The sequence below is a fragment of the Lepisosteus platostomus genome, chromosome 14 (genome assembly GCF_059453375.1).
Source record: "Lepisosteus platostomus isolate fLepPlt1 chromosome 14, fLepPlt1.hap1, whole genome shotgun sequence".
Taxonomy (NCBI): domain Eukaryota; kingdom Metazoa; phylum Chordata; class Actinopteri; order Semionotiformes; family Lepisosteidae; genus Lepisosteus; species Lepisosteus platostomus.
In genome coordinates, this window is record NC_142624.1 from 21,082,310 (window position 1) to 21,107,982 (window position 25,673).

The window sequence follows — 25,673 nt, forward strand, 5'->3', positions numbered from 1 at the left end:
CTTTTTTCTCTCCTCAAATTCTTTAAGTATTTTATTTTTACAGGTTTGCCTATTTGGACACCACTTACATGTAATACTGTACCACCCGTGTCTTTTTCTCTCTCTGTGAACTTACAGGGCTGTCAGGAGATGTTTTTCTACAGGTGCCTGGTAACAGTCAGTAGTGCTAATTTGTTTCTGCATAAGAATGAAAGAAGTGATACTCCCCAGTCATAAAATCCTATAATACTGCTATTATACAGTAAATGATGCCATTTATCAGTTAAACTAAAGACGCAGCTCTTTTTACCCTTTTTATTTGTTCTGATCAATCTGAGTTTACTTAAAGCAGCTTTTATTATCTTAAATGAAGAGCTGTTATCTTCTGATGTGCCCCACTGTGACTACATGTAATTAAGATGAGAATATTTATTTTCAATTTTATGATTATCATTCTGTATCATTCATATTATTACTGTATAAACATTTTGTGCTGTGCTCTGTTATGATATACAGTATAAACCTGACTTTAACGTGAACTTTAACAGGTGATGAAAATCTCAGATGCACAACAAATGAATAACATTCTGTACTTAATCAAGATGTAGATATGAAACTGTGGGAAACGAAGACCAGCAGATCATTGGGAAGAAGCACTATGATTTTTGTTTAAAACACAAGCTTAATGTAAGATGCCAGTTGAAAGACCAGTCAGTTATATTAGTATATAAAGCATTTGTAAATAGGTTCATAAAATGCAGATAGTCTCATTGTGTTCAATGTCAAGGTGGGCATTGTCTCAGAATCTCTTATGGTGCTAATCATTCCTTTTATTTAACTGCGATATTTTCAATGAATAACACTTCATTCAGTCATTTCCGGTCAATAGGACTGGTTCATTTCCATGCCTTTATTTCACTTTGAATGTGTTTTCTAGGTTCAGAAATGACTTCAGCTCATATTCAGCTCTGTTCTTTCTACTCTTCAAATGAAACGTTTTGTATGAAGCCTGTACTGTAGTTTGTCCCAGTGGTTTTTAAAATGATTTGCAGTTTCAGCGAAGTAAGCAAATGGTACTTTCCAGACCCATTTGGGTATTTCTCTAAAAGCTGAAGATTTTCATTTACTCACATTTAGGAACCTGCCTGATTTCCTTTATTTCAACTTAGCCTGAATTACAAGCTACATAAAACCAAAAATGCTTATCGGAAATGCTTTCCTTTGAGAAAGTGTGGTGGTCTTTTTCATGCAGCACTCCCAATGATAATCAAAAGCTCTCAGCTTGCTGTTTAAGATAGCAATGGAACTGGATGTTTCAAACCAAGTGGTACAGTGGTTTCCCAAACCATGGATCCCTTTGGACCTTGAGGTTACCAGTTCAGCTCTTGGTCGGAGGTCAATTTAGCATGGCTGTGATTCTCAGATTGATTTTTCTTTCCTCTGGAGGCTATGTGGGTTATCTTCAAGCTGGGCAGTAATGGGAATAGCAAATGTAATGTACCTTTTATTGCTATGGTAGGAACATTTAGAACAACTAACCAGATCCTGCTCCTGCCTGCTGGACAAATGATGTGTGGTTTTGGAGTCAAAGCACAGGATTTGCTTAGCACAGTGCGTTTCTGATGCTTTATGTGTTCGATAACAAAAGCAAGAAGGTTTAGTAATGTAATTTTTTAATTGTTCTTGTATGTTGTTTTATTAGGATTTCAGTCAGAATGGACTGAGATTTTCATGACATATTATCAATACGGGGATAAAATGAAGGATATTTTGCAAAATAATAATGCCAGAATACAGTAAAAAAGCAGTTTGTAAAACTGTACAAAACAGTAATGGAAAATCTTTTGCACAAAGACAGTCTGGTCCAGTGATTACTGAAGAGATACTAATAAATGTTTAGTGTAACAATCAGAAACTCTGGAAACTTCATTTACCAATAATGTTGCTTGTTCATGTCTAAACCATTATGCTTATTTAATGGTTCCGCCTTTGGCTTGTGGTTTTTTTTTTTTGTAGTGCACTGTGTTGAATCTCCTTGTTTTATCTGTCTATGCATGTGATCTCTGAACACATTAAATGCTAACAAAGAGCCCTGATCTGCTAACAGTACTCCTCTGGGTAATCCTACCAATCCCAAAGCCTATGTGGAAGATGTTGCTGCTGCTGTCATGTATGCCTGTGTTTCATGGGTCTTTTCTCTCCCTCCCTCTGCAGTTGATGTGAGCGCAGCGCTGCCTCTGCAAGTTTCCCCAACTGCAATTCCCATGGACCTGCGGGTGGATCACCAGTTCTCCCTTGCCTCTGCTGACCCGAGCCTGCGGGAGCAGCAGCTGCAGCAGGAGCTCATTGCGCTCAAGCAGAAGCAGCAGATCCAGAGGCAGCTCCTCATCGCCGAGTTCCAGCGACAGCACGAGCAGCTCTCTCGCCAGCATGAGGCCCAGCTCCAAGAGCATGTCAAGGTAACTCTTAACCTTTAATTCCCCTACTTACTGACCTCTGCTTGTATTTCATTTTGTCGAAATTTTCCCAATTTGTACTAAATCAACAGCATTGCAGTCCCTCAGACCATCATAGAATTGTCAACAGTCTTATGGGTTAAGCTTATATTGAGAAATTCTTAACTTTTAAAGGCAGAGCTGCGTAGACAGTGAGACAATAAAAAAATATGAGCAGTTCTATGAAATTACTGCTTGTTTCTAATAGAGCTTGAGTCCATGGACCTTCTTAAGTCATGACCTGGAGAAAGCTGTTAATTTAGCTGAATTGATTTTCACTCTGTAGCTTGAGTGACCCTTTCTGATGTTGACAGATGAAAACAAATCATATTGTACAGCTACCAATACAGTAATTGTGCCTACAATTTATAATTCTGTAAAATACTCTTCAAAATATTGATTGATTTGTTTGTTTGTAATGGTAGTTGATTACAGCGTTAAAGGCAGGTAGACTGGAAACACCAAAAAAGTAAGGGTTACAATAACTGTGTGATTTTTTTTGGGAGTGATTGCATTTGAATACATACATAGGAAAGATAGGTTATTCATAAAAATTCCAGTGCCCTGCTATGTACAAAACTTGTACAGTGATATGTGTCATAGCACTTCTGTTTTGATAGAAGCTGTATTACTGAACCATGTTACCATGGAGAAGTTACTCGTCTCTTGGCTGTTCCATGCCCAGAAAATTTACATTGCTTCTACAGTCCAGTTTAAAGTAGTGAACTTCACTACTAGTTTAAAGGATGGGCAGATATTTGAGACAGAGCTTTCCATGCAGTAGACAGACATCTACTCCAAGGAAAGACTTCCTTCTCTTAGGTTTTCTGTATTTAAATTGTTTCAAAATTACTGCTTCTTTCAGAAGGTTAATCATGGACTCTACATGAATGTGACCATTTTCATGTTAATTTCAGAGATTGACACATAATGGGTTCAGTGAAACTTCAGGCTTTCTTCAGATATAGGCACCATAAAGGCTGGTCTCCCTTCCTTTGTGGTTCCCTCTTGTATTCCTCCATCTGATCATTTTCAGTCTTCTTTTCCTGGTGACAGTACTTTACATCCCACCTCAGTACATTTTATTTTTTTCCATCCATCTTGTGTCAACTTCATCCAATTCACGGTTGTGAGGAAGCCGGAATCTGTACCAGCAAGCAACAGGCACAAGGTGCCATATACCCCGAAGCGGCAAAAGGGTACTTTATGTTTTGAATTGTTTTGATTAACATTTTAGAACGTATCAGACATTATCACAAATACAAAACAAATTAACATTAATGGAGGTCCTGAAAACAGAAGAAGAAGGAAAGGTGGCTAATAAAACATTTTTCTAGATTAAAAATGCCTCTGCCTAGGTTGGCACAGTTTATGGCCTATCACATCAAAGTTTAGCTGTATGTATTTCTGTGAGGACAATTTTTGTAAATGAATGCAACCAAGTGTGAGTCAGAGACCTATGTCTCTACCCAGTCCTGCAAATGTTTAGCTGTAGTTTAGTGAGACCTGCAAGTAAAGGATATAGCACATGGAAATTAACTCAGTTGAACAGGATCACAGTTAGAAGTTAGAAGTGATAATATGCTAGTAACAGAAAGTCAGAGGTGTTTATTTATCACAAAGCATTTTCAAAACATACGTAAATAGGAGCCATTGTACTACCTGAAAAAGGATCAATGCTGAATTTTTAAAAGAAGCAAAAATATTTCCCCAAATTGTGCCACAAACAGGACTACTGTCTAAGCTGTCTAGTTCTCTGCCCCATGCCCCATGCCCAAATGACTGAGTGAGAACTGATATTTTAAGTCCAGTAATAATATTTAAAATTAGGTAAAGCCAACCACTGTAACTCTTAAGGAGCTGTACAGGTTGTCATCCAAAGTCTTGTTTGATTGCCACTCAGAATGAAACTGGTGGTATTTTTAAATGGAGAACCTATCATTTAATATGACCAGTAAACAAGACCATCTAATCAGTGTAGGTGGTTTGATTTTCTTGAAAACATCACAGGAATTATTTTCTAAACTTAAAGAATTTGAACAGTGATTTGGAAAATCTGATACTTGTGGAATTCAAAAGCATTTTTTTTACATCCAGAGAAATCACTAATAAATAAGTAATTTACTTGCTGTCATAAATATGGAATGTGAGGAACTAAGCTACTGTATATACAGTATATATTATAACTGTACATAAAAACTACAGAGATTTGAAAACCATGGGGTTATTATAGATACTGTTTAAATGCAAAAATGAGCAAGTTTACAGTGAAAATAATATTCAATTGAATATCAAAGGGATAATCTTATTCCAAGCTGTTTACAGTAAATACCTGAAGATTTCAATATTTGCATAGATTGAGCAGCTTCCATCAGCTTCTGGAAAGTTGAAGTTTTTAAAACAAGGACATTTTAGAGTATTTTGTTTTTAAATGCTATGGTTAGGTATGCGCAATTACTTTATCCAAATTAAATCATAAAATAATGAAGAATGCAATTATATTGCAGCAAAGATGGAGAAGCAATATTTTCAGCATGAGAATATGTATGTGTAGAAATGAAAAAGCTAAGTCTAATATTATTTTTTAATACCTAGGCAACACATTCATTTGATTCTTTGTAAGGGTCTTGAAAAGCTTTGGAGGTAGTAGAAAGAGACAAGGACTCACTTACTGTACTTGGTGATGAAATTTCCAATCTTAGACACTGGGCACACACATGATAAGCATCACATAATACTTTATACCTTGTGAATCCTACTTCCTTTTCAAGATCAAGTGTTGCTGTTGCTTTGACAAGCATCTGTTGAAATCTATTTGCATTAGTTTGCTGCACAACTTGTTAGGCAGATGCTTTCATAAGAAACATGACAGTCAAGCTGGTCTGCATGACCAAAACTAATAGCAGCACTCAGAGAAGAAGATTACATTAGAAATTCTGCCCTTAGGAAACACCGTGGGATTTTACAGGAGGACTCGAGAGACTTCTCATTCTGTTAGAATGTGATCCAAAAAAAAAAGAAATAAGCATGGCAGCGGTGTGTTTTACTCTAAAAATAGGCCTTCTGAAAGAAGTAATCAATGTCACTAGTGCCCTTTTGTAGCAGCTATGTGTGAATGAAGCAGAGCTCCCTGTGTGTTCTGCTGTGACACTTCACTGACAAACACAGGAAAGGATATTGGATTTTGCTTTTCCTTTTCTTTTCCAATAAGAGAACACTTGAACTGTATGACTTAGCGATTTAAAAAAAAATCAAGCAGCTGGGGGTAGGTGGGTATGTTCTGTATTAGTTTGTTACTCCTTCGCTTGAAAAATAAAAGAGGCTAGGGATCTACCTTTGGATTAGGTACATTTCAAAGGGTATCAAAACAATGTTTTTGTTGATAAAATGTTGGATTCACACTATTTGCTTGCTGTTAAGACTTAATGTCTTTGTCATGGCAACATATTAAAATATTGCAAAGTGTTACAATAGTGACAGTCTTGGTTTGTCTGACCCTAGGCATGCACTGTAAGTTTTTATGCAAGTCTGCATTTAATAATTTAGGATGCTGTGACATAATGCCACTGTTCATCCTCAAACATGTACAGGGATATTTCAAAACTTTTGTGAGCACAAAAGACAGCCCTGTAATACATGAAAACAGGAGTCAGAAGGCAATCAGCTTCTTCTTATCAAGATAGTTAGGCAATTTGTGTTTGTAGTAATTATGTTAGCATGGTTTCATTAAATTTAAAAGCAGAACTTAAATTTGGATATGGGTAATTATGGGTATGAATGAATCTACTATTAGATCAAAGTTGACCTGCACAATTTTTTATGGTAAGGTGGAAATTAAATAGACTAAATATGGAGTTACCAAGGAGCGGTGTGGTGGCTCTTTGGCTAAGGATCTGTGCCTGTGGCTGGAAGGTTGCCCCTGAGCAAGGCCTTTAACCCCAACTGCTCCACCGGTGCAGTATAAATGACTGACCCTGTGCTCTGACCCCAAGCTTCTCTCTCCCCATCTGTGTGCCTGTGTGTCTCGTGGAGAACAAGTTGGGGTATGCAAAAAGACAAATTCCTAATACAAGAACTTGTATATGGCCAATAAAGTGATCTTATAGCTAATATTTTTTTAAAAAAATTGACTATTGATTGATTTGTATTCATTTGTTAAATCTTAAAAAAATGTTCCATCAGAAATCCTGAATTAAGATGGAGTAAATATTTAAAAATTATTGACCCTCATAATGATAAAGATATTTACATCGTGGTTTCATCTGAATGTGTATTTCTATATCATAAATGAAGGCAAGTAAGGTGGAAAGAACGTGCTAAAACAACAAACCAGAGGGCACAAGTAGAAACTGCACTGCAAATATACTGGAAGTGCATTTAGAACCAGAGCATTGTGGGAGGCTTGCCAGGACAGACTTCGGCTCCCCCACAGCCCTGTACTGGATAAAATGGTTAGGGGGTTTTACCCACTCGTGTTGTGGAAGTCATATCTTCTTTTAGGAAAGGAGGAGATATTTGGATCATACCTGCTAACTATTGGATTGGCTGGTTGGGCCGAATGGCCTCTTCTCGTTCTTATGTTCTTTTCTCTGATCAACAGTAGATTGACCATTTGTTAACCCCCTTCAGCTACTTTAAGTAGAAATTAAGATACAGCCAAGACGTACACCTAAACACAGTGCTGCTGCCGAATTGATATGGTGCCTAATCCTCCTTCAAGAAAAAAAGTAATGATTTTCAAAAAGGTATTTATCAGGTATTTATCAGGCATTTCATCTTCATATTTTGTACCTTTTCTTTGACAAAACAGTGTGTACAAGTAATGCTACCGTACTGTGCAATGCAAGTGGATTGTAGTTTTGCTACCTGGAAAGTATTATTACGAGGAAGTATTATAGTGCTTTAAATATGTTCTGAAGATACACACATTCTACATCCTATAACATTGGCTGTAGTAGCTTGAGTTTATAATTAGTAGTATAAGCCATAGTTCTTCAGAATTGTATTTCTGAGTTAGTTTTTCTGAAAACTGCATAATATTTAATTTAATAAATATTTTATTTCTGTCCCTTTGCTTTGAACATTTATCATGCTATACCACTTAAAACATTGTGGTGCCAAAGTTGTCAGAGGTAGTGGACAACAAATGAAAACCCCATCTTAAATGAGTACACCAAGCATATTGAAAGTAAAGGCTTCCACACAGTTATGGCTCATGCACTAATTAAACAAATAATATTTCAGCATGCTTAGGTTCATCTAGAAAACTCCTGGACAGATCTGGTTGCCAATAATTAGAATTTAAATTGGTTGCTGAGTTGCAAGCAGTTTATTTCTGAAAAAAAAGTGCACCCAGAGCTCCACAGATTGGGCTACCATAATCGGGTTGCAGTGCACAAACCGGCCATCACACCCGGCAGTGCAGGTTTGTGAGTCCTACTGAGCAAAAGGTAAATGTGACATGGTCGGATGAATCATCCAGGTGGATGCTACACATTGGTGGTGGTGGAGGGGAGTCCCCATTACCTGTAAAGCGCTTTGAGTGGAGTGTCCAGAAAAGCGCTATATAAGTGTAAGCAATTATTAATTATTATTATCCTTCATCATGCATGGTGCATATGTGTCACCAGTCTGAAGAACTCTACAGCCCTGAGTGTTTGGTTCCAACAGTGATGGGCAAGGTTTGGGTGCACTCATTCCCTTAGAAAGGAAGGTCAATGCTGCAAATTGGTCCTGAATGATCATCTTCACCCCATGCTGTGTATCTTTTCTGCCTTCAAGGTTGACTTCATCCAAAGAGCATGAGATGTCACCCAGTGTACTGATGATAATTGCACTGATGTTATCCATATTTCATGTCATACCCATTCACCAGATATGAACCCAGTGAAAAAGTTATGGGATGTTTGTGGAAAAACATGTGAGACAGCCTTTTACACTTTCTTGTGTAAGAATTCCCTCCTACAGAATTTCGGACAGTGGTAGACTCTATGCTATGGCACATACTGTACAGGCTATACTGGCCACACATGGTGGTCCAGCACCCTTATAAGGAACTTTTACATTGTTGTTTTTTTAATTCACTTCCTGTACATAGTAATAAAAAATAACCAAAGTTTCTTAACACCGATTAAGAGTTGAAACCTCAGGTGAATTTGAATACTGAAAGTTTTTATTTGAGTCAAAGAAATCTGTGGATGTACTGTAGTGTTGATGTTTCCTACAAGAAAAAAAAATGTTACCTATGTCTATCTCCTTATGTCTTGCAAGTCAACAATATATAACGGCTTACTCTTATTTCTGTGAATGACGTGTGCAATGATGACAAAGTAAACCTAGAATTATTGCATTCAGTCTACAGAGGAATGTGAAACTTCTGCACATTTTCAGTTTTGGTATGAATACCTAGCTTGATCTTATTGCCAATTTAGAAGAAATGAACATTGAAAGATTTACAGAGTTATTTGGAAAATAACCATAACTTCATGTCCTTTGATTTTTATCTTAACATCATGGCAGAAATTATTCCTTCTTGAATATCCACATTATTTAATATGAATAAATGACACATCTCTAATCAGTAGATTTTTATATGTCTGGAAAATTAAGAAAGCTCACATCTGACAAGGGACCTTTTAAGCAAGTCCATCTTCAAAATGTTTCCCTTCCTTTTGCTCTGATAACAATAAATACACATTAGGAAAAAATGTAGCCTGTTTTATTATGTTAATCTGTCATCACTATGATAATGTGTGTTTATCTTATTTAAACTTGCATTTAAATAAGTTAAGGCTCCACATCTCCATTTCTTTGGTCAGTGTGTAGTGTGCCTACTAATACAAGTTCTTTCTTTATTTTCTTGTACTGACACAGGTACAGTATATTCTCTTTGCCCGTGCCTGTAAGAAAAAGCTATTTCTTACTTTAATATCATATTCAATGAGTTTGTGGGTTAATACTTTGATTTTTCTACTGTAGTATCTTTTAGATGCTTTACATAGCTATTCAAGCTTTAAAGTGTTTCATTACTAATAACTGGAACAATTCATGGGAAAAACAATGACATGCATACTGTATATAGAATAGAAAAGTCTTACCTAACTTGTTAAAGTTAAACAGCAGTAGTGCACTGTATGCAGAGTGTCCTATGGTATATTTAGTTTTTCTTATCACTTTTGATAACATTTGTCATAAAAGATTAATTCTCAAATTGTAGAAATTCAGGGCAATGCTTGCAGATTAAGAACTGGTTATTGGATAGAAAACAGAGTACTGATAAAGGGTGAATGCTCAAATTGGAGTGTGTGTTAATGTGTTATCTTTCTAATTTATATCAGTGATTTAGATTCTAAGATACTGTAGGTAGTAAACTAGTCAAGTTGACAGATGGTGCCACAATAGGTCATTCATTCAGCAAAAAATCTGAAAAGCTTTATAATTCACAACTGGGCAAAAGCGTGGCAGATGACTTTTAATGTACACAGATGCTGAATTTTAGTTTCAGGTAACAGGTAGCAAAAACCTAAACTACAGGATGAGAAACACTGGGTTTTCATCTTTCATCTGAAGAAGTTACTCATGTAAAAGACTTAGGTGGGGCGGAGAGGTGGCTCTGTGGCTAAGGATCTGCGCCTGTGACTGGAAGGTTGCCGGTTCAAATCCCGCAGCTGGCAGAGGAATCCTACTCCATTTGGCCCCTGAGCAAGGCCCTTAACCCCAACTGCTCCAGGGGCGCTGTACAATGGTAGACCCTGCGCTCTGACCCCAAGCTTCTCTCCCTGTCTGTGTGTCTGTGTCTCCATGGAGAAAAGCTGGGGTATGTCAAAAGACGAATTCCTAATACAAGAAATTGTATAGGGCTAATAAAGAAACATTATTATTATGTTTGTGTTAACATATTTTATTTATCTTAGACCATGTGAGAAAAAGGCGAATAGAATGTTAGGATATATAATCTAAAATTTAAATCTAAGGATATGAAAATTTTACAATGCATTAAGACACAATTTACAATGTTGTGCTCAATTATGATCAATGTTATATATATATATTGTAAAATTCAGAAAACATTACTTTTGTAATTGATTGATTGTTGATCCTAAGACTTTAAAAGGCACCGAAATAGCAGATGAATCTTTTGAAACATGGAGATATTTTTTTTTTCAATGAAAGGGTTAAAGAACATTCAGTGCTAAAAGGTTCTGTTCTGAACCAGCTCTACACATAGTTGTATCAGTGTATTGACTTAAGTGATCCTGTTATTTAAACATGCTGTGCTTTAATGCAGCTTACAGAGTTGTAAGTAATTTACCTGTGGCTTTGGTAATAGATCGGTTATGCTGTTCAGCACACACTGGCATTTATCTTGACCTGCCGTTAATCTGTACCATTCTCTGGTGATGTGTGCTTGAGCTCAGCCTGCCTCTATAGATTGGAGCTAGGAGAAACAGCAGATCTCTGTTGTTCCATAAGTGAAAATGTTCAAGGAATGAGTGATGTTGCTGTAATCTGTAAAATGTGTAGGACTAGGGAAGTCGGGCCATCTGAGACAGTGTACTGGGTAAACTGTTCTAGTGCTGCGTTATAGCACTAGAAATGCATCAATATAAAGGCCTAATTTAATTTGCAGTCTTCTACAATTCCCATAATTAGTGTGTTAGAACAATACTATTTGTTACATACAGTATTTCACTGCTATGTTTTAAAGTGGTATTCAACCAAATACTGACATCAGCTCTCTGTAATGTACTTAAATTGAATGTTTTCCAATAGGTATGGTCACTAGAAATCTCTGGGCTGATTTAATTATCAAAATCTACACATGGAATTACCCAAAAATAAAGCATGTATTATATTGTACTTCCCAATATTAATACTTTCAGGAATAAAAACTACTTGAGTGTAAAGCAAAAATAGGAGTTTTGACTTTGATGTCCCAATACTTTAGGAGGGTGTTGAAGCTGATTTACGGACAAACTGAAAGGCACAAAACGACTTGGAGAACGAGAGAAGCTATAAGTTACTTGTAATACCAATTATCTGGAGTAAGGGAAATAGCTTGGATCTGAAAATAAATGTGCAGGTGGGACGGATTATGTTATTTGATAATCCATTAGGCATTTACTGAAGTGTTTATACAGTTAATCCAATGATAACAAAACTTTGATTACAGTTGGAAGGATCTGCAGAGCTCAGGAGCTAATATTCTGTGACTGTATGCAAGTCTTCGCATGTCCCTGTGCCTTTCTTCTGTATATAGTTTACTGGTGAAAACCATGTGTGAGAGCTCTTGGATGTGTCTTGTTATGCATTAAAAAATAAGCTAATCCATTTGCTCCTTTTACTTATTTGTGAGTAAAACCAGGATTGCAGCTTGCTAACGTACATTTTTAGTCTTTTTAGTTCCAAGTCAATGTTACTTGAGGGTGCAGTTGCATCACAAAACTCTACTCAAAAGCGAGCTGATAAAGATATGGTGCTAGGCTAATGCAAAAATGCAAGACTTAGCATGGTGAAGAAAAGTTCCACTGCAAAATCTAGAAAAAATATATAAGCATGTTATAAATATATAAAAATATTAAACCATAATGATTGACTACTACCTCAAGTTTTCTTTAAAACAGATGCAGTCATCTGGTGCTTGTAACTAAATAGTATGGTAATGCCTAATCTGATGACTTAGATATGATGATGGACATCTGTGGTACAATATAATCAATAATTGTATCAATACTACAAGCAATAGTAGTAACCTAGGGCTGTTGTATTTCTGCTATTTGTCCCAGCATCAGCAGGATATGCTAGCCCTGAAGCATCAGCAGGAGTTGCTGGAGCACCAGCGCAAAATGGAGAAACACCGCCATGAGCAGGAGATGGAAAAACACCAGAGGGAGCAGAAACTGCAGCTTCTCAAAAACAAGGAACGTGGCCAAGAAAGTAAGAGACTAGGGCCATCAGCTGTGTTCTCTCAGGGGACAGCCACTGTCTCAGTCAGACTCGGCACTTTCTTCCCAGGAGACCTCCTTCTCTGCCTGGCTTAGGAAATGAGTTAAGGAGCTTTGTTTTCATGTGGCTTCCAAAAATATTAACTGCAGAAATTGGCATAAAATTTCCAGCACTTTGAGGCAAATCAGGTCCACAGAGAAACAAGAAGAGTCCTGTTGGACCATTTGATCAGAACACTCTCAATAGTCTTTTGAGTCTGCCTTCAGTGCAGCAAAGACAAGAAATACTGTACACACTGGAATGAGGGCTGAAGAGGGAATTTTAGAAATTTCCTTTTAAAAGTAGGAGGAGAAAATACATTAGTCATTCTTACCTTCCCTTAACCAATGTATTTTAATCTCAAACCATTTACTCTTAAGTCGTGGGTTTTGTAAGAAACTTGTTTGCCAGTTTTTCTCATGTGAAAGACACCTGTCTGTTCCCTTCTTGTCAAAGCACTTGTCTAGTTCCTCAGGGAATTATTTACGATAAAGATAGTAGTAATTGACGTGAACACTGTTTGAAAAATGGCACTTTTTATATAATTCTTATTAAAACAAAAGTGAACTGTTGCTGTGCCTGTTTGAGAGAATTTGAGTAGATTTCAGTTCTTTATGAAGGGTTGTATTTTATTCAAAAGTGTCTGACAGACACTCTAAAGTTCTCTTTCAATTAATATACTGTATTTCCTGTAATACACAATTTACTTAAGACTACAAATGTCTCTTATTCTAATTCAGATTAGATAAGATCCAATATCTGAATAAATAGTGGTTATGTCATTGCTCTTGCCTCCTTGCTTTAACATTAACTAAAAACCATATCTTTCTACAGCAGTCTTGTGGAGATCTTGTCTTTCTTGCATGATTCTATCAAGAATTTTATGTTTAACCTGTTTCCATATACAGTAAATGCCTATATCATAGTTATCATGGATAACAGATGCATGGAATGAGAGTTCCTGGGATGTTACTATATACATCACTGGAACTTAATACAATGTAGTAGAGAGCCAGTTAGGTGTTTTAAAATATGTAAAATCTCACTACTTATATGTGTTTTTGGACTCTGTTATAAGGCTTTGTAGACGTGTCTCACTCTCAGCAGATGAGCAGTGAGCCATGTCTCAGACTTACTCATAATGGTGTTCACAGGTGCAGTGGCTAGTACAGAAGTGAAGATGAGACTCCAGGAGTTTGTGCTTAACAAGAAGAAGGCTTTGGCACAGAGAAACCTCAACCACTGCATGCCAAATGACCCCCGCTTCTGGTATGGGTAAGTATAACAGAATATAAGCTTGATTAGGACAGCCTGTCAGTTAATGGGATTTTTTTTCCTTATTGTTTATGCCTTATTTTTGTTATTCTTCTATGTGCTATACCTCCTTCTGTTTACTTTATAATGCATTTTGTAAATCTTCAGAAATCAGTGTATTATAAATGTTTCAGTGTTTATAATACATCAATCTAATTATGTCTGTTTCATTATTGCAAAACTCAAAATAACTTTATCCTGCAAAATAAGTCATATCCAATAGTCAAATGCAGATACTTTCAAAACAGCATGTTTAAACAATTTGATTTTCATTTGATTCTTTAATAGGTTCACAAACGTAGAAAGCTGAGAAACCTAACATTGATATCAATTGAAAATAATTGAAGTAGCAATATTTCTTATATACTCCTTAACAAATTAGCATATAGATTTGAAAAAATAGTTCATTGAAAGGCTTCAGAATGAAGGAATATTGTATGTGAAGTATACCCTACTCCACACATTAAAAAAATAGAAAGAATTAAATTATCAATGTGAAAGAAAAGGTTAAAACCCTTTTCTGTGGCAAAATTAATTTAGGTGCTCAAAATAACTTTAATGAGCCACAAAGTTGAATAGCCTCTGTTACTGTGTAATAATAGAGGCTCATAGGATTAAACATTCCTTCAGGCAGGCAGTGCATTTCAAGTAAGGATTCAACCGTGAAGACCAAGAAGCTTTCAAAGCAATGAATAAAGTTGTATGAAGGTACAGGTGAAGGGTATAAAATATTTCAATTACAGTACCTTTAATATCTCTTAAAGCCTGGTAAAGTCAAATCATTTAGAAGACGAAGGCAATCAGACACTGCCTGGATAAGGCTGTCCCTTCAAACCTAGCAGCTGGGCAAGGAGACAACCTGGTTAAGCATGCAATTGTGTGGCCAGTGGTAGCTTTTAAAGAGTTACAAAGTTCAGAGCCCGAGATGGGAGAAATTGTTCATGGGTTAAGAATATTCCACTTGGTCCCCAAAGGGGGCTTGTATTAAACTGAAATAAACTTCAAACTCAAATGATAGTATAAACGTGTGGCAAAAGGTTTTGTTGTCAGATAAGACAAAATTGGATTTTTATTTGGTCTAAATGCAGAGTTTTCTATGTAATTCAACCCTAGCGTAATGCATCACTCAGTCAACACCATCCCTGCTGTCAAGCATGGTGGCGGCAGCATTAATCTTTAGTTCTTCTTCTCGTAGGCAGGGACTGGAAGCTTGTTATGACAGTTGGAGCCAAGTACTGGCAAATCTTACAGGAAAACATGCTTCAGACATAGAACTGCAAGAATAATTCAGTTTTCAGCAAAACAATGACCCAAAGCACAAGGTCACAGCTATTCTATGGAGTAGTTTAAAAATAGTATCTTGAATACTGCTATCCTTATGAGATTCTCAAGGAAATCGAAGGAGCTTGGTCAAATCTGTCAAGAAGAATGGGCACAAACTGCACCAAGCAAGTGCATACATTGGTAAGAGACATACCCAGTAACACTTGTGGCTGTAATTGCTGACAAAGTTGCTTCCACTAGATATCGTGGTTGTGGTTCTTAATACATTGGCAATCAATGTATGTTATTCTTTTCACTTCAGGTTTTGCTGACATTTACTAATTTACCCTTAGTTTGAACATTAAGATTTTAAATAAATAATAAGTTTTAAAAAATATGTATGCATCACCTTGCAATTTCTTAAACACCATGGGAAGGGTCTGAATACTATTGCAAGCCACTGTACATTGTATACGAATAGCCGGAGAACACAGGAGCCCCCTGCTCATCAGGTATGCTACTGAGCAGTCTGCACTTTTCCCTACTTTCAAATTTCTTCACAGAGGGGAAAAAAAAGCAAAACGAAAAAACTTCTTTCAAGTACACCTATGAATATTAAAATATTGATGTGCATTTCCTCTCTTCTGTTCTTTTCCTGTCTCTCTTTGCAGCACCGTTTTGTGTCTTAGATATCTGTGAAAAAGAGATAAATATTCCTTCACTCTGAAACCTTTCAGAGGTTAAACCATTTTTTCATATTTATACGCTCATTTGTAAAGTTGTGCATTTTTCTGTTGAAGCTGTGAATGTTCTTACTGATAACAGTGAGGGATGAAGGTGCTGGGGGCAGTCAGATACAGAGTCATGAGACTCCTGAAGTTCTTCTTGTGTTATGCTAATGAGGATACACTTGTCCGTATCTGATCACCTCCCAGTCATTCACGAGCCTCTCTCCAGTTATGCTTTGGAAGTTAAACCATCCCTCATAAGTTTCTGTTGTGTGTGTTAGATTTAAGCCTAGACTACAAGAAAAAGGGACAAGGAGCAAGGAAATTTGCCCATTGTCTCTTCAATTGTTGTTTTGTTATTAAAAGGAACATTAGTGCCAAACTATCAAAATTGGTTAAATTGAGATTAGCCTACTATATATGAAAATATATATCATTTTCCCCCAACTGCATTACTTTTGTTTTTGTAGAACATTATTTACTGCTTGGGAAGATTTATTCATACCACTGCGTGCCAGATAATCCAAAAATATAATGTTTTTTGTGCCAAATAAAAGTTAGCTTTCAAAACAAAAGCATCACTTTGGGGAAATTAAGTTAATTGCGGCTTAATACTTTTTAATGTTGCCACTAAATACATTTTATCAAGTGCTCATCTGACAGAAGTAAAATACAGTGTGTTCATTTGAAAAATAATGTTCCCCACTGTAAATGGATGTGAAAATTCCAGGTCACTCTTATCTACAATACGACAAATAAAACTACTGACAAGGTTTTAAGATGGTTAACTGATAAGATTAAATATATTGGGCTACAATAATAAAGACTTAACAATTAAAGGGAAGTCCCACATCTCAGATGTGAAATTCTAGTACATGATCTTAATACAGGAGGTGTAGGATGATGGCAGTTGAGCCACAGCAGTTGTTTTTACATTAAATTTGCACCTCATATTGTTTTAGTCTCTCTTTTGTTGCCGTTGTTTATAAACAAAGGGCAGACTTCCTCCTAGAAAAGGGTGGTCTGCAAGACCATTGTGAGTAACTCTAGATTATATGCAAAATGTGTCAATACAAACAAACAGCAATTTGATCCTGTGAGATGTCTGCTGACTGACAGCAAATGGCTATCTGGGTGAAAGCCAGGCACATCTGGGTGCAGATGATGACTGCTAGACTTGCAGTTTCTAATCAGCTCTTTAGAAAATATAGAACGTAGCAAGAATCAGTCAAAATTCACATCATGATATAAAACTTGAAAAATCCACCTATGCTAGCAGGCTTTACCAAATTTGACCTTTTTCACCTTCTTCACTTCAATATACAGAACGTCTGCACGTGTTACATTTTAAAATTAAAATAATAGGAATCGCATGAAAAAACCTACAACTAGCTGCTGTTTACCCGGAAACATGATAGAAAATTCACTGTTCACCAGGACGATAAAATGAAAATAGATGGCTTCATCAGAAATGTTATTTAAAAACTGCAAATCTCTTAATAATATAATAAGAATTAGTATTTGTAAGAAACAGTTGCTTAAGTAACCGTTTATTTTACTTATTTATTCATTAAAATGTTGTTTTGTTAATGTCTTCATTGGGTGACTCCATTAACAAGGGCAAATTTAAATTTCATATACAAAAATATATTAAAGGACTGTTAGAAATAAAACAGAACTCTTTACAATGAAAACATTTTTATGCTTTTCAGGGTTCTGAATGATCTTTATGTTGAAATAAACATTAGTTATTTTAGTAAAGCATAGCTTTTTATAATGCATAAATAATGTTATATTAATTAAGTTACACTAATATAAAGCTATAACCATATACAGGTATTTATAGACCTTCCCATGAAAGCTACCACTAAATTCATTAACCAAAACTTTCCATTTCCATCTTTTTCAGTAACTTTATGATAACCATTCTCACACAAGGATTGATGGAATGATATACCCTTTTTTAAATTAATGGAATTTACACATCAAACTATAAACATTTATACTTTATACATATGGGAGTGTAAACATACGCTTGGCATATAGCCATGTTTGCAAATTAGCAGATGTTGAACAAATCAGATGAGTTTTTTGTTCCATTTAAAACAAAGGCAGAAATTACTTAGTCTCTTCTAGCATTATAACATACTATTTCTCTTGTTAACAGTTCTATTCCAGATTATATCATGGCAAAATCTATCAATCACTATCTTATCACAAACTCACATCAATGTTATTTGTACAGTATATTAAGACCACAACACTTATCACTACACTTCAGATATACTATGAGGATATATTGTATAAAATACCATATTGGCGATGCCTTGCTGATGTTCTCATCTAAAGCATGGTTGAAAGTTTTATTAGAACATCCTTTGCATCCTGAGTGGGCACATGCAGGACACTTCCCAAGTTTAAACCATAGAGGAGTTTTGGTAAGCTAATTATACAGTACTGTATGTATGGCCTTTACAGAGAAGAGGTTTTTCCCCCTTTGAGGCTGAAGAATGTAGAATAGCTTTACATCTGACATGAACTCTCATATATTCTATATATATAGTTATGTATTATATATTATACATTGTATATAGTATCTCACCTTGAAATGTTCTGTCTTTTTTTTTTATAGATAGCCTTTCATATTGAGTAGTATCCCTACAAACCCATACTTTATTCATTTATGTGGTAGTTGGCTGTGTTCTAATTTAATGACTGAGATATAAATAAAGGAAGCTGTTTTAAGGTGATTTTATTCTAGATAAATGAAATTAATTATACACCTGTTGAAAAATAGTAACATAACACTGGGTCTTGCTGTATAATAAGCAAAACTTTAAAGCAACTTTTGAAATCTGAAAAAACGTTTCAATGGCAGATGCAGTAAAATAGGCGCAAAGGAATACTTCATTTAATTCTAGTCCTGAAAGCTTTATCATTGTGTTGCTGCTTTTGTCTAGGTCTGCAAGCTGGTGTTGATATTGGGGGTAACTATGGATATCCTGTTTTTTTTCTACATTGCCCTCAAAACCTCAAAAGAAATAACAAAAACCAGGTGCATTGACATTAGCCAGCTTACTTAGCTTAGTTTAATGAGCTAGTTATTTTATAGGGTGGTACTATCTATTTCCCCAGTACTGTAAAAACATTAAACTTTTGACCACTGGTTTTGCATGATCTGTGTGTGCCGGCAGTAGTATGTTAAAGCAGTGTCTTTTTGTGGGTTTTCGGTGTAGGAAAACACAGCACAGCTCTTTGGACCAGAGTTCTCCGCCTCAGACCGGGATTTCAGCCACTTACAATCACCCGGTTTTGGGAATGTATGATCCCAAAGATGACTTCCCACTTCGAAAAACAGGTAACGTGGTAACGCCCCTTCTAATTTACCTACATTTGTATACCTTCCATAACTTTATGTTGCAATAACTAAATCTTTGTACATTATATACTGTAAACATTGGCTACAGTCCCCACTCAGATGCCAAAACATTAAATACCTTTTTTTAAGTTTAGTTCATGATAGCCATCTTTGTTAAGTCGAGTACAGTAAAAAAAAGTGATTTGTCAGCACTGCAATACATTTATCTTGATCAAAGCATCAGTAGAAACCTCTGATAAAGCTTTTTTTAAATCATGTAGTATACAGTTTTTCTGCACTGAATCAATGGGAAGTAGTGCCAGTCTGCCTGACACCCCATCTGGTCAAGCTCTGATTAAAACAAGCAATGAGCAATATTTTAGAAATGCAATACCTTGGACATACAACATTATACAGTACTTATAGCTGGATTACTGGAAGGGTATCAGTATAAAACATTGCAGTTCTGTGCATTATGCACAGGTTGGAAAGAGCACACCAGCAAATTATACCATGGGACTTGTGAAAATTGTAAAAATAGGTGAAATTTAAAAGTGCTTATTCTTTAAAAAATTATTGTGTTCCTGATAAATACTAAAGGATTAGGGTTTGTTTTCCATTCCATTTCCTTCAGTGAAGTCATTCTCATGCTGATGTTAACCACAGCAGAGAGAGCTGACCCAGAGATCTGGAAACACTATTTTTTATAAGAAGCAGGCACCTTGAGATTCTTTCTCACTTTTATTTTTTATAACTTTCAAGACATGTTTCTGTGTTAGTCTTCCCAGATGTAAAGGCCTCTGAAACCAGGCACTGTAGCACATTTATTTGTGCGGGGTGTTCAGGGACCTCAAAATAATTTACATCAAATCGAAAGGAATTTAGCTTACAAGCACTTTCAAACTCTTAAATAGATTTGTGGGCTTTGAGCTAAAATTAAAACGGGGAAATCTCCAGTTGTAAAATGAAGTCTTTAAGTACTGCCAGGTTTTGATTTCTTGATATGTAAATCAATTCCTAGAAAAACATGTTTATTTTTTCTTATTTATTCTTTTATGACATCATCTTTGGCATACAAGTCTTGGCCAGTTTCATAAGGCTTGTGCAACATGTTATTTACAGAGACCTTAATTAAAATAGCATAATTTTGCTTTGAGCAAAGAAGGAAGAAATAATACAAAAAGAATGTATACATTCCCTTTTTTCAAAACAGGAGTAATTTAGAAAATAAAAGTGGAAAGGTTTTCAAATAATACCTCAGTAATTGCGTGTTGGACATCCCAATTTCACAGCCTGATTTCCTGTATTTTTGAACGGCCTGTGGGGAAATTGCTCACATTGTTTTTACACAGCAGAAATTCTTTAAGACTCTGCCCTACAGTAACCTATCCCTCAGAAAAACCTGCCAAAGTCTCTTTTGGGCTTCCAGCAAATTAAAAAAAAAAGTTTGAGATTGCTTCAGGTGCTGTGTCAGCATGGGAGCTAGTGTTGAGTTAATTAAAGACAAACAGTGAGTAAAAATGTTCAAAGAAAAGGACAAAAAATGGGTCATAGGCTGATTATTTACTTTGTTTTTTATTAACCCCTTTCTTTAAAAAAGTGAAAATCTAATATTAATGTAGAAATAGTCGAATATGACTTTGCAAGGTCTGCAACATTCAAGCAGGCATTTCCACACTGACATCTTGGTCATCGACAGTATGACATACAATTTTATACATAACATTTTTGCTCTTGATACAGTTTGCATCACTTGTAAAACATTCTGGAAAATTCCAGATATTTAGGAAATGTTTGACATGTAGGAAGAAGTAACCTTTCTACAACTTTTTGGGTTATTGATTCTTATTAACTTTATTCCCTTGAATTTTGCAATTACATCAGCAACCAACAAGAAAAATGTATTATGTAGTTGCTTAACAGACACCTGTTACTGGGCAACTTACAATTAAGAAAATTAGCATTAAGTATAAATATAATAATGTTGGTACAATAAGGTCAAACTAATGCATTAATATACTAAAAAAAATGTTAGTTAGTTTTTCCTTTAATATATATATATAATTATATAATATAATTCCTTTATTATAAAACTATAATAAAGTGATATTTTAGAAAAGAATCCTTGAGTAAAGCTTTTTTGTGTTCTAACTCAAGACATTGGGTGAAACTGTAATTTTTAATTTTTTGTGTCTTCTATATATCGGGCTGTCACTATAAGTACATTAAACATGCCATAAGAACAGAAAAGCTTTGTCCAAACCATCTGAAAGTTAAGCCGGCGTCACACTACATGACTCAACATGACTTCTAGTTGGAGAGCATGTCAAATTTAACGACTGCAGTTGCTGAATCTCTCTGCCTTTTCTGTCCTAGAGGGTGTCAAATTATATGACTAGGAATCGCAGGGGGTGACTAATTACACAATTTCCTCCCGACTTTTCATTATGGTTCCAAATCCGTGAAAGTACCGTGAGGTTGCCTCTTTTTGGCAGCCAATCAACTTGGAGTATACTGGAATAAAAGGAGGAGCACCGCATGAAAGTAAGCAAACGACAAACAAGAAACATTGAACATTTGCTGGCTCCGAAGTTCGACCAGCCTCTCCTCCATTTGCACAGTCCAAAACACTCCTTCTTTCCTTGCAGCTACGTTGTTCTTCACTGTTTGTGGGTATTGTATGCATTGTACTTCGGATGAGCGCTCATTGGCTGTGACGGTCATAGACACAAGAGCCCACCCCTGCGACTTGCGACTCACTACGAGAAAATCAAACCAGTTTGATTTTATCGTAGCGAGTCGCAGAGAGTTGTAGGGGCTGTTAAGAGCACTATGACTGAGTCACTGGAGGTGTCACACTACACAACTGATGGTAACAGGCACGCGCTGCGACTCTCTACAACTCGCTGTGATTTTCTTATGATTATGTAAATATAGGCTACGACTGAAAATCCTAGGAAAAATCGTGTAGTATGCCGCCGGCATAAGGATTAAGGTAAAATAAAATAACTTTCTCAGACTATAGCTTCATTGAATGACCTGAGGTACGTATCACATTTTCCCACTATTTCATGTAGAATTTGGTAGCCCAAGATGCAGAAACTGTTGCATATATGCAGTGTAATGTTTGTTTTTTCATTTGTGAGTGAAATAGTTTTTCTGTGCTTAGAGATTCATTTAAAAATTTATCTGAAAGAATTGAGCATCCATGGTGTGTTATGAGGACAACCCATCAGGCTGTTTACACAGTTGTCAAAAGTTTTTCATACAGAACATCCGATTTCCATTATAGATTCATTTAGACGTACAAGATGCTTAAATCCTTTTCAGATGTTAACCCTAGCCTCTGAAATAAAAAAATGACAGTGAAAGGACCTTTCTTCCAATTAACCCCCTAGGAATCATTTTAAAAATACAGTAACAAGCTCTTTAATTGTTGCAAAACAGTGCATACGTTGACTTAAGTCTGGGTCAAGCAAGGAGGACATCTGGTCTGTGCCTAGCAGCATGGCCAATCTTTAAAGGAAATCTCCAGAAGCAATGAATCCTGTTGCCCTTTAAGTAGCATAAATTTCCCATCTAAATCTTATGAGAATAAATATCAAAAGAAGGACTGTAATTGAAGAGAGGTCAGTGCTTCAACAATATTCTTGTGCAAAATCACCTTAGATTCATTTGGGCAGAATTAGGAGAGTTTATCATAAATCATCTTAGAATTATGCTGTCAGAATGTGCACTTCCCCACCTCCATCGCCTTCAGTGAACTACTCAATAAAGCTGGTCTAAAGCCGGGAACAATTACAGTACAGGACTGGTAAGTGTTTCTGTCTCAGGAGTCACTTTTTCACTTTCTGCGGAAACTTGAAGAAATGGATCACTCTGAAACTCTTTGCTTTAGTAGCTCCTTTGAATTACTTTTAGGTCAATACTATACATGTAGCACATGACACTACAGAAACCTGTAGCCTGTGTAAAAGGTTCTTCTTATTAATAGAATATTTAGGAATTTGTATGGATGCATGGGTCTTAAATTTCAATTTAATCTAACTTCAGCTAACTGTGGTATCGGTTTATATCACTGTTCATAGATAAGGTGTACTGTCTATAGTGGGGCTATCCTAAAAATCGACTATTGTGTTTTGGATTTTTTAGATTATTATTTTTATGTTTAAAAGTTTAACTTAATCGTGTCCATATTGTGAGTCATAAAAAGTAGTTTCAAGCTTATGTAACTTTCAAATGTGTATTATATTGTATGTCCTAACAGTAATACACTCAAATCATGTAGTCTTTCATGTTATGTTACTATACCTGCAAAAATATCTGGGTTGACAAAGGTTGTTAGGATAGCAAACTAGCAACATGGAATGTTCTTCAAGTGAAGATTTGTCTAACCCTAACTGCATTTGTTAAAAAAAGGTAATGGATATTTAGAAGAGTATCTTAAACAAATGTGCAATCTCATAAAATCCACATGATATGTAAAAGAGAAAAATGCAAGAATGGTAATCACCAGCAACATCAACTGCAGAAATGGTGCTACATTTAGTACATAATCTACTTCTGATCATTGTTAAGTGCACTGAAAGTTAATTTTCCGGTATATGCACCATCAAACCAGACTGCAGCTAGTATTTATATAGAAATTATGTACAAAAATCTACAAAACCATTTTAATGTCAGCCTTTCAGAAAACAAATTTAGTTACCACAGAACCAAGTATGCACAGCCTGCAGATGGTTGTCCAAAGAAAGCATGAGAAATTCTCAGTAAAATAACATGAAACCATTGCAAAGACATAAAATCCTCTACATTGGTACGATTAAGGGAGAAATATTTGGTGTTTTAAATAACCATATTAAATATTTTTTTTAGTAAAATAAATATTTGGAAAGCAGTAAACCACAAAAGAGAATCAGTACAGTATAATTATTCACTTAAGGATAAGAACATTTTAACACACAATAAAGCAATATAAATAACTTTGTAGTAACTCTTGCAGCGTATTAATCTAATATGACTTCTGGGCAGTTGAAAATCATTCACATTTCATTGCTTTGTGGAATACTTTCTTTCAGAAAACAGTCTAGCATGCTTAATTCTTTGCCATCCCCTCTTTTAGCAGTTAGGTCATAAAAGTGTTCTCAAATATAACTTGAATAGTATTATATTGAGGCTAACTTTGACATTACAAAATATAGTACATACTGTTTTATCATACTTTACCCATTTAAGCCTGCTATTTGGACTTCTTGGATCCAGGAAGTACTGTAGAATCTTTCTGTTTATTCTTTTATTCTGCTCTCTGACATTTTGTATTTTTGTGACTCATCCCTATAGAACAAAGCTGAATATACAGTACAATGAGTTTATTAATGTGAATATCAGTTGTGTCACCAGAGCAGATAATGGAAAAGAGTATGCTCTCACTTTAAAACAATATCTACTGAATGGCACTGTGCAGTGCCATAACTGTTTAGTGTAATACCACAGTATAATATTTTTTTTTATCAATTTTAAGCTATTTTGAATATACTATGATTTTCCTCAACAAGTAAGTTGTTGTTTAATAGTGAAGATGGAAAAAATAATCTACAGTACAGCATATCCACATAATTGCAGTTTAGAAGGAACATGCAGCAATAAAAGTAAATAGTTTTCTTTAAAATTTCCTTCCACCCAGCCCTTTTCAACTCTTTGTCCTGGTGAGAGCTTATAGAAATTGGATATTGAGTAGGGAGGACAACACATCTTTTTCCTTGTCAACAGATTCTAGATCCCCTAGAACCCCTAGAGGTCAGCTAAGACATAGTCTCTCCTGCATGTCTCGGGTTAGCCAGTGCGATGTACCTGGAGGAGCTCCAACAGAAACCTCTTTGAGATCTGATTCTAACTTCTTAAGTGCCTGTACCACCTGAACTGATGTTTCTCAATCCAGAATAGTGACTTTCACTCTGTCATGGAGAGTCCGCCCAACAGCCCTATGAAGAAATCCCACTTCTTATGCATGTACCCACAGTCAGTCACATTAACCTGAATTAATGAGCGTAGGTGAGGAAGGAGATATTGATATCTAAACCTTCAAGAGAAGGTTTTCTAGAGACTGGTACTGATATCTTTCAATAATAGAGTAGGATACATAGTACAAAATTTAAAAAAAATCAGATCTTTCAGGCAGAAAAAAAGCCATACCACTCTCTGTCCCTACTGTTTACAGATCATTCTTCCTGGAGAAGTGATGAAGTAAATGATTGTGGTGGTTAGGTAATGTGACGCTGAATTATATATGTTAATCACGTCTAATTTTTGGCCTTTGTCCAATTTATAACATACTGTAACTGATTAATTGAGTCATAAAACAAAATTTTAACTTAAAATTGTTAAGTTAAAACCAGTTTTACCTTTATATGAAATGTTAATGCCAGCATGAAAAAACATTGTCAGATTTGATTTGTCCTATTTGATAGCAGTTGCTTTTGTAGATCAGGGCTGCCGGACATTGAAACATGGGGTGAGATTAACCCCAGGGACTTCTTCACAGAACATTGTTCG

At 35.7% G+C, this 25,673-nt stretch overlaps 1 protein-coding gene across 7 annotated transcripts in view; it reads left to right on the forward strand.

The window, feature by feature from the left end:
• Positions 1-25,673, forward strand: part of hdac4 (histone deacetylase 4) — a 251,755-nt gene that overhangs the window by 158,712 nt on the left and 67,370 nt on the right. For all 7 annotated transcript variants that reach the window (XM_088604975.1, XM_088604976.1, XM_088604972.1 and 4 more), the window contains 4 exons: positions 2,194-2,438; positions 12,260-12,410; positions 13,613-13,733; positions 19,000-19,121. In XM_088604975.1, the coding sequence (XP_088461101.1) occupies positions 2,194-2,438; positions 12,260-12,410; positions 13,613-13,733; positions 19,000-19,121 (639 nt within the window). The remainder of the gene's footprint in view (positions 1-2,193; positions 2,439-12,259; positions 12,411-13,612; positions 13,734-18,999; positions 19,122-25,673) is intronic.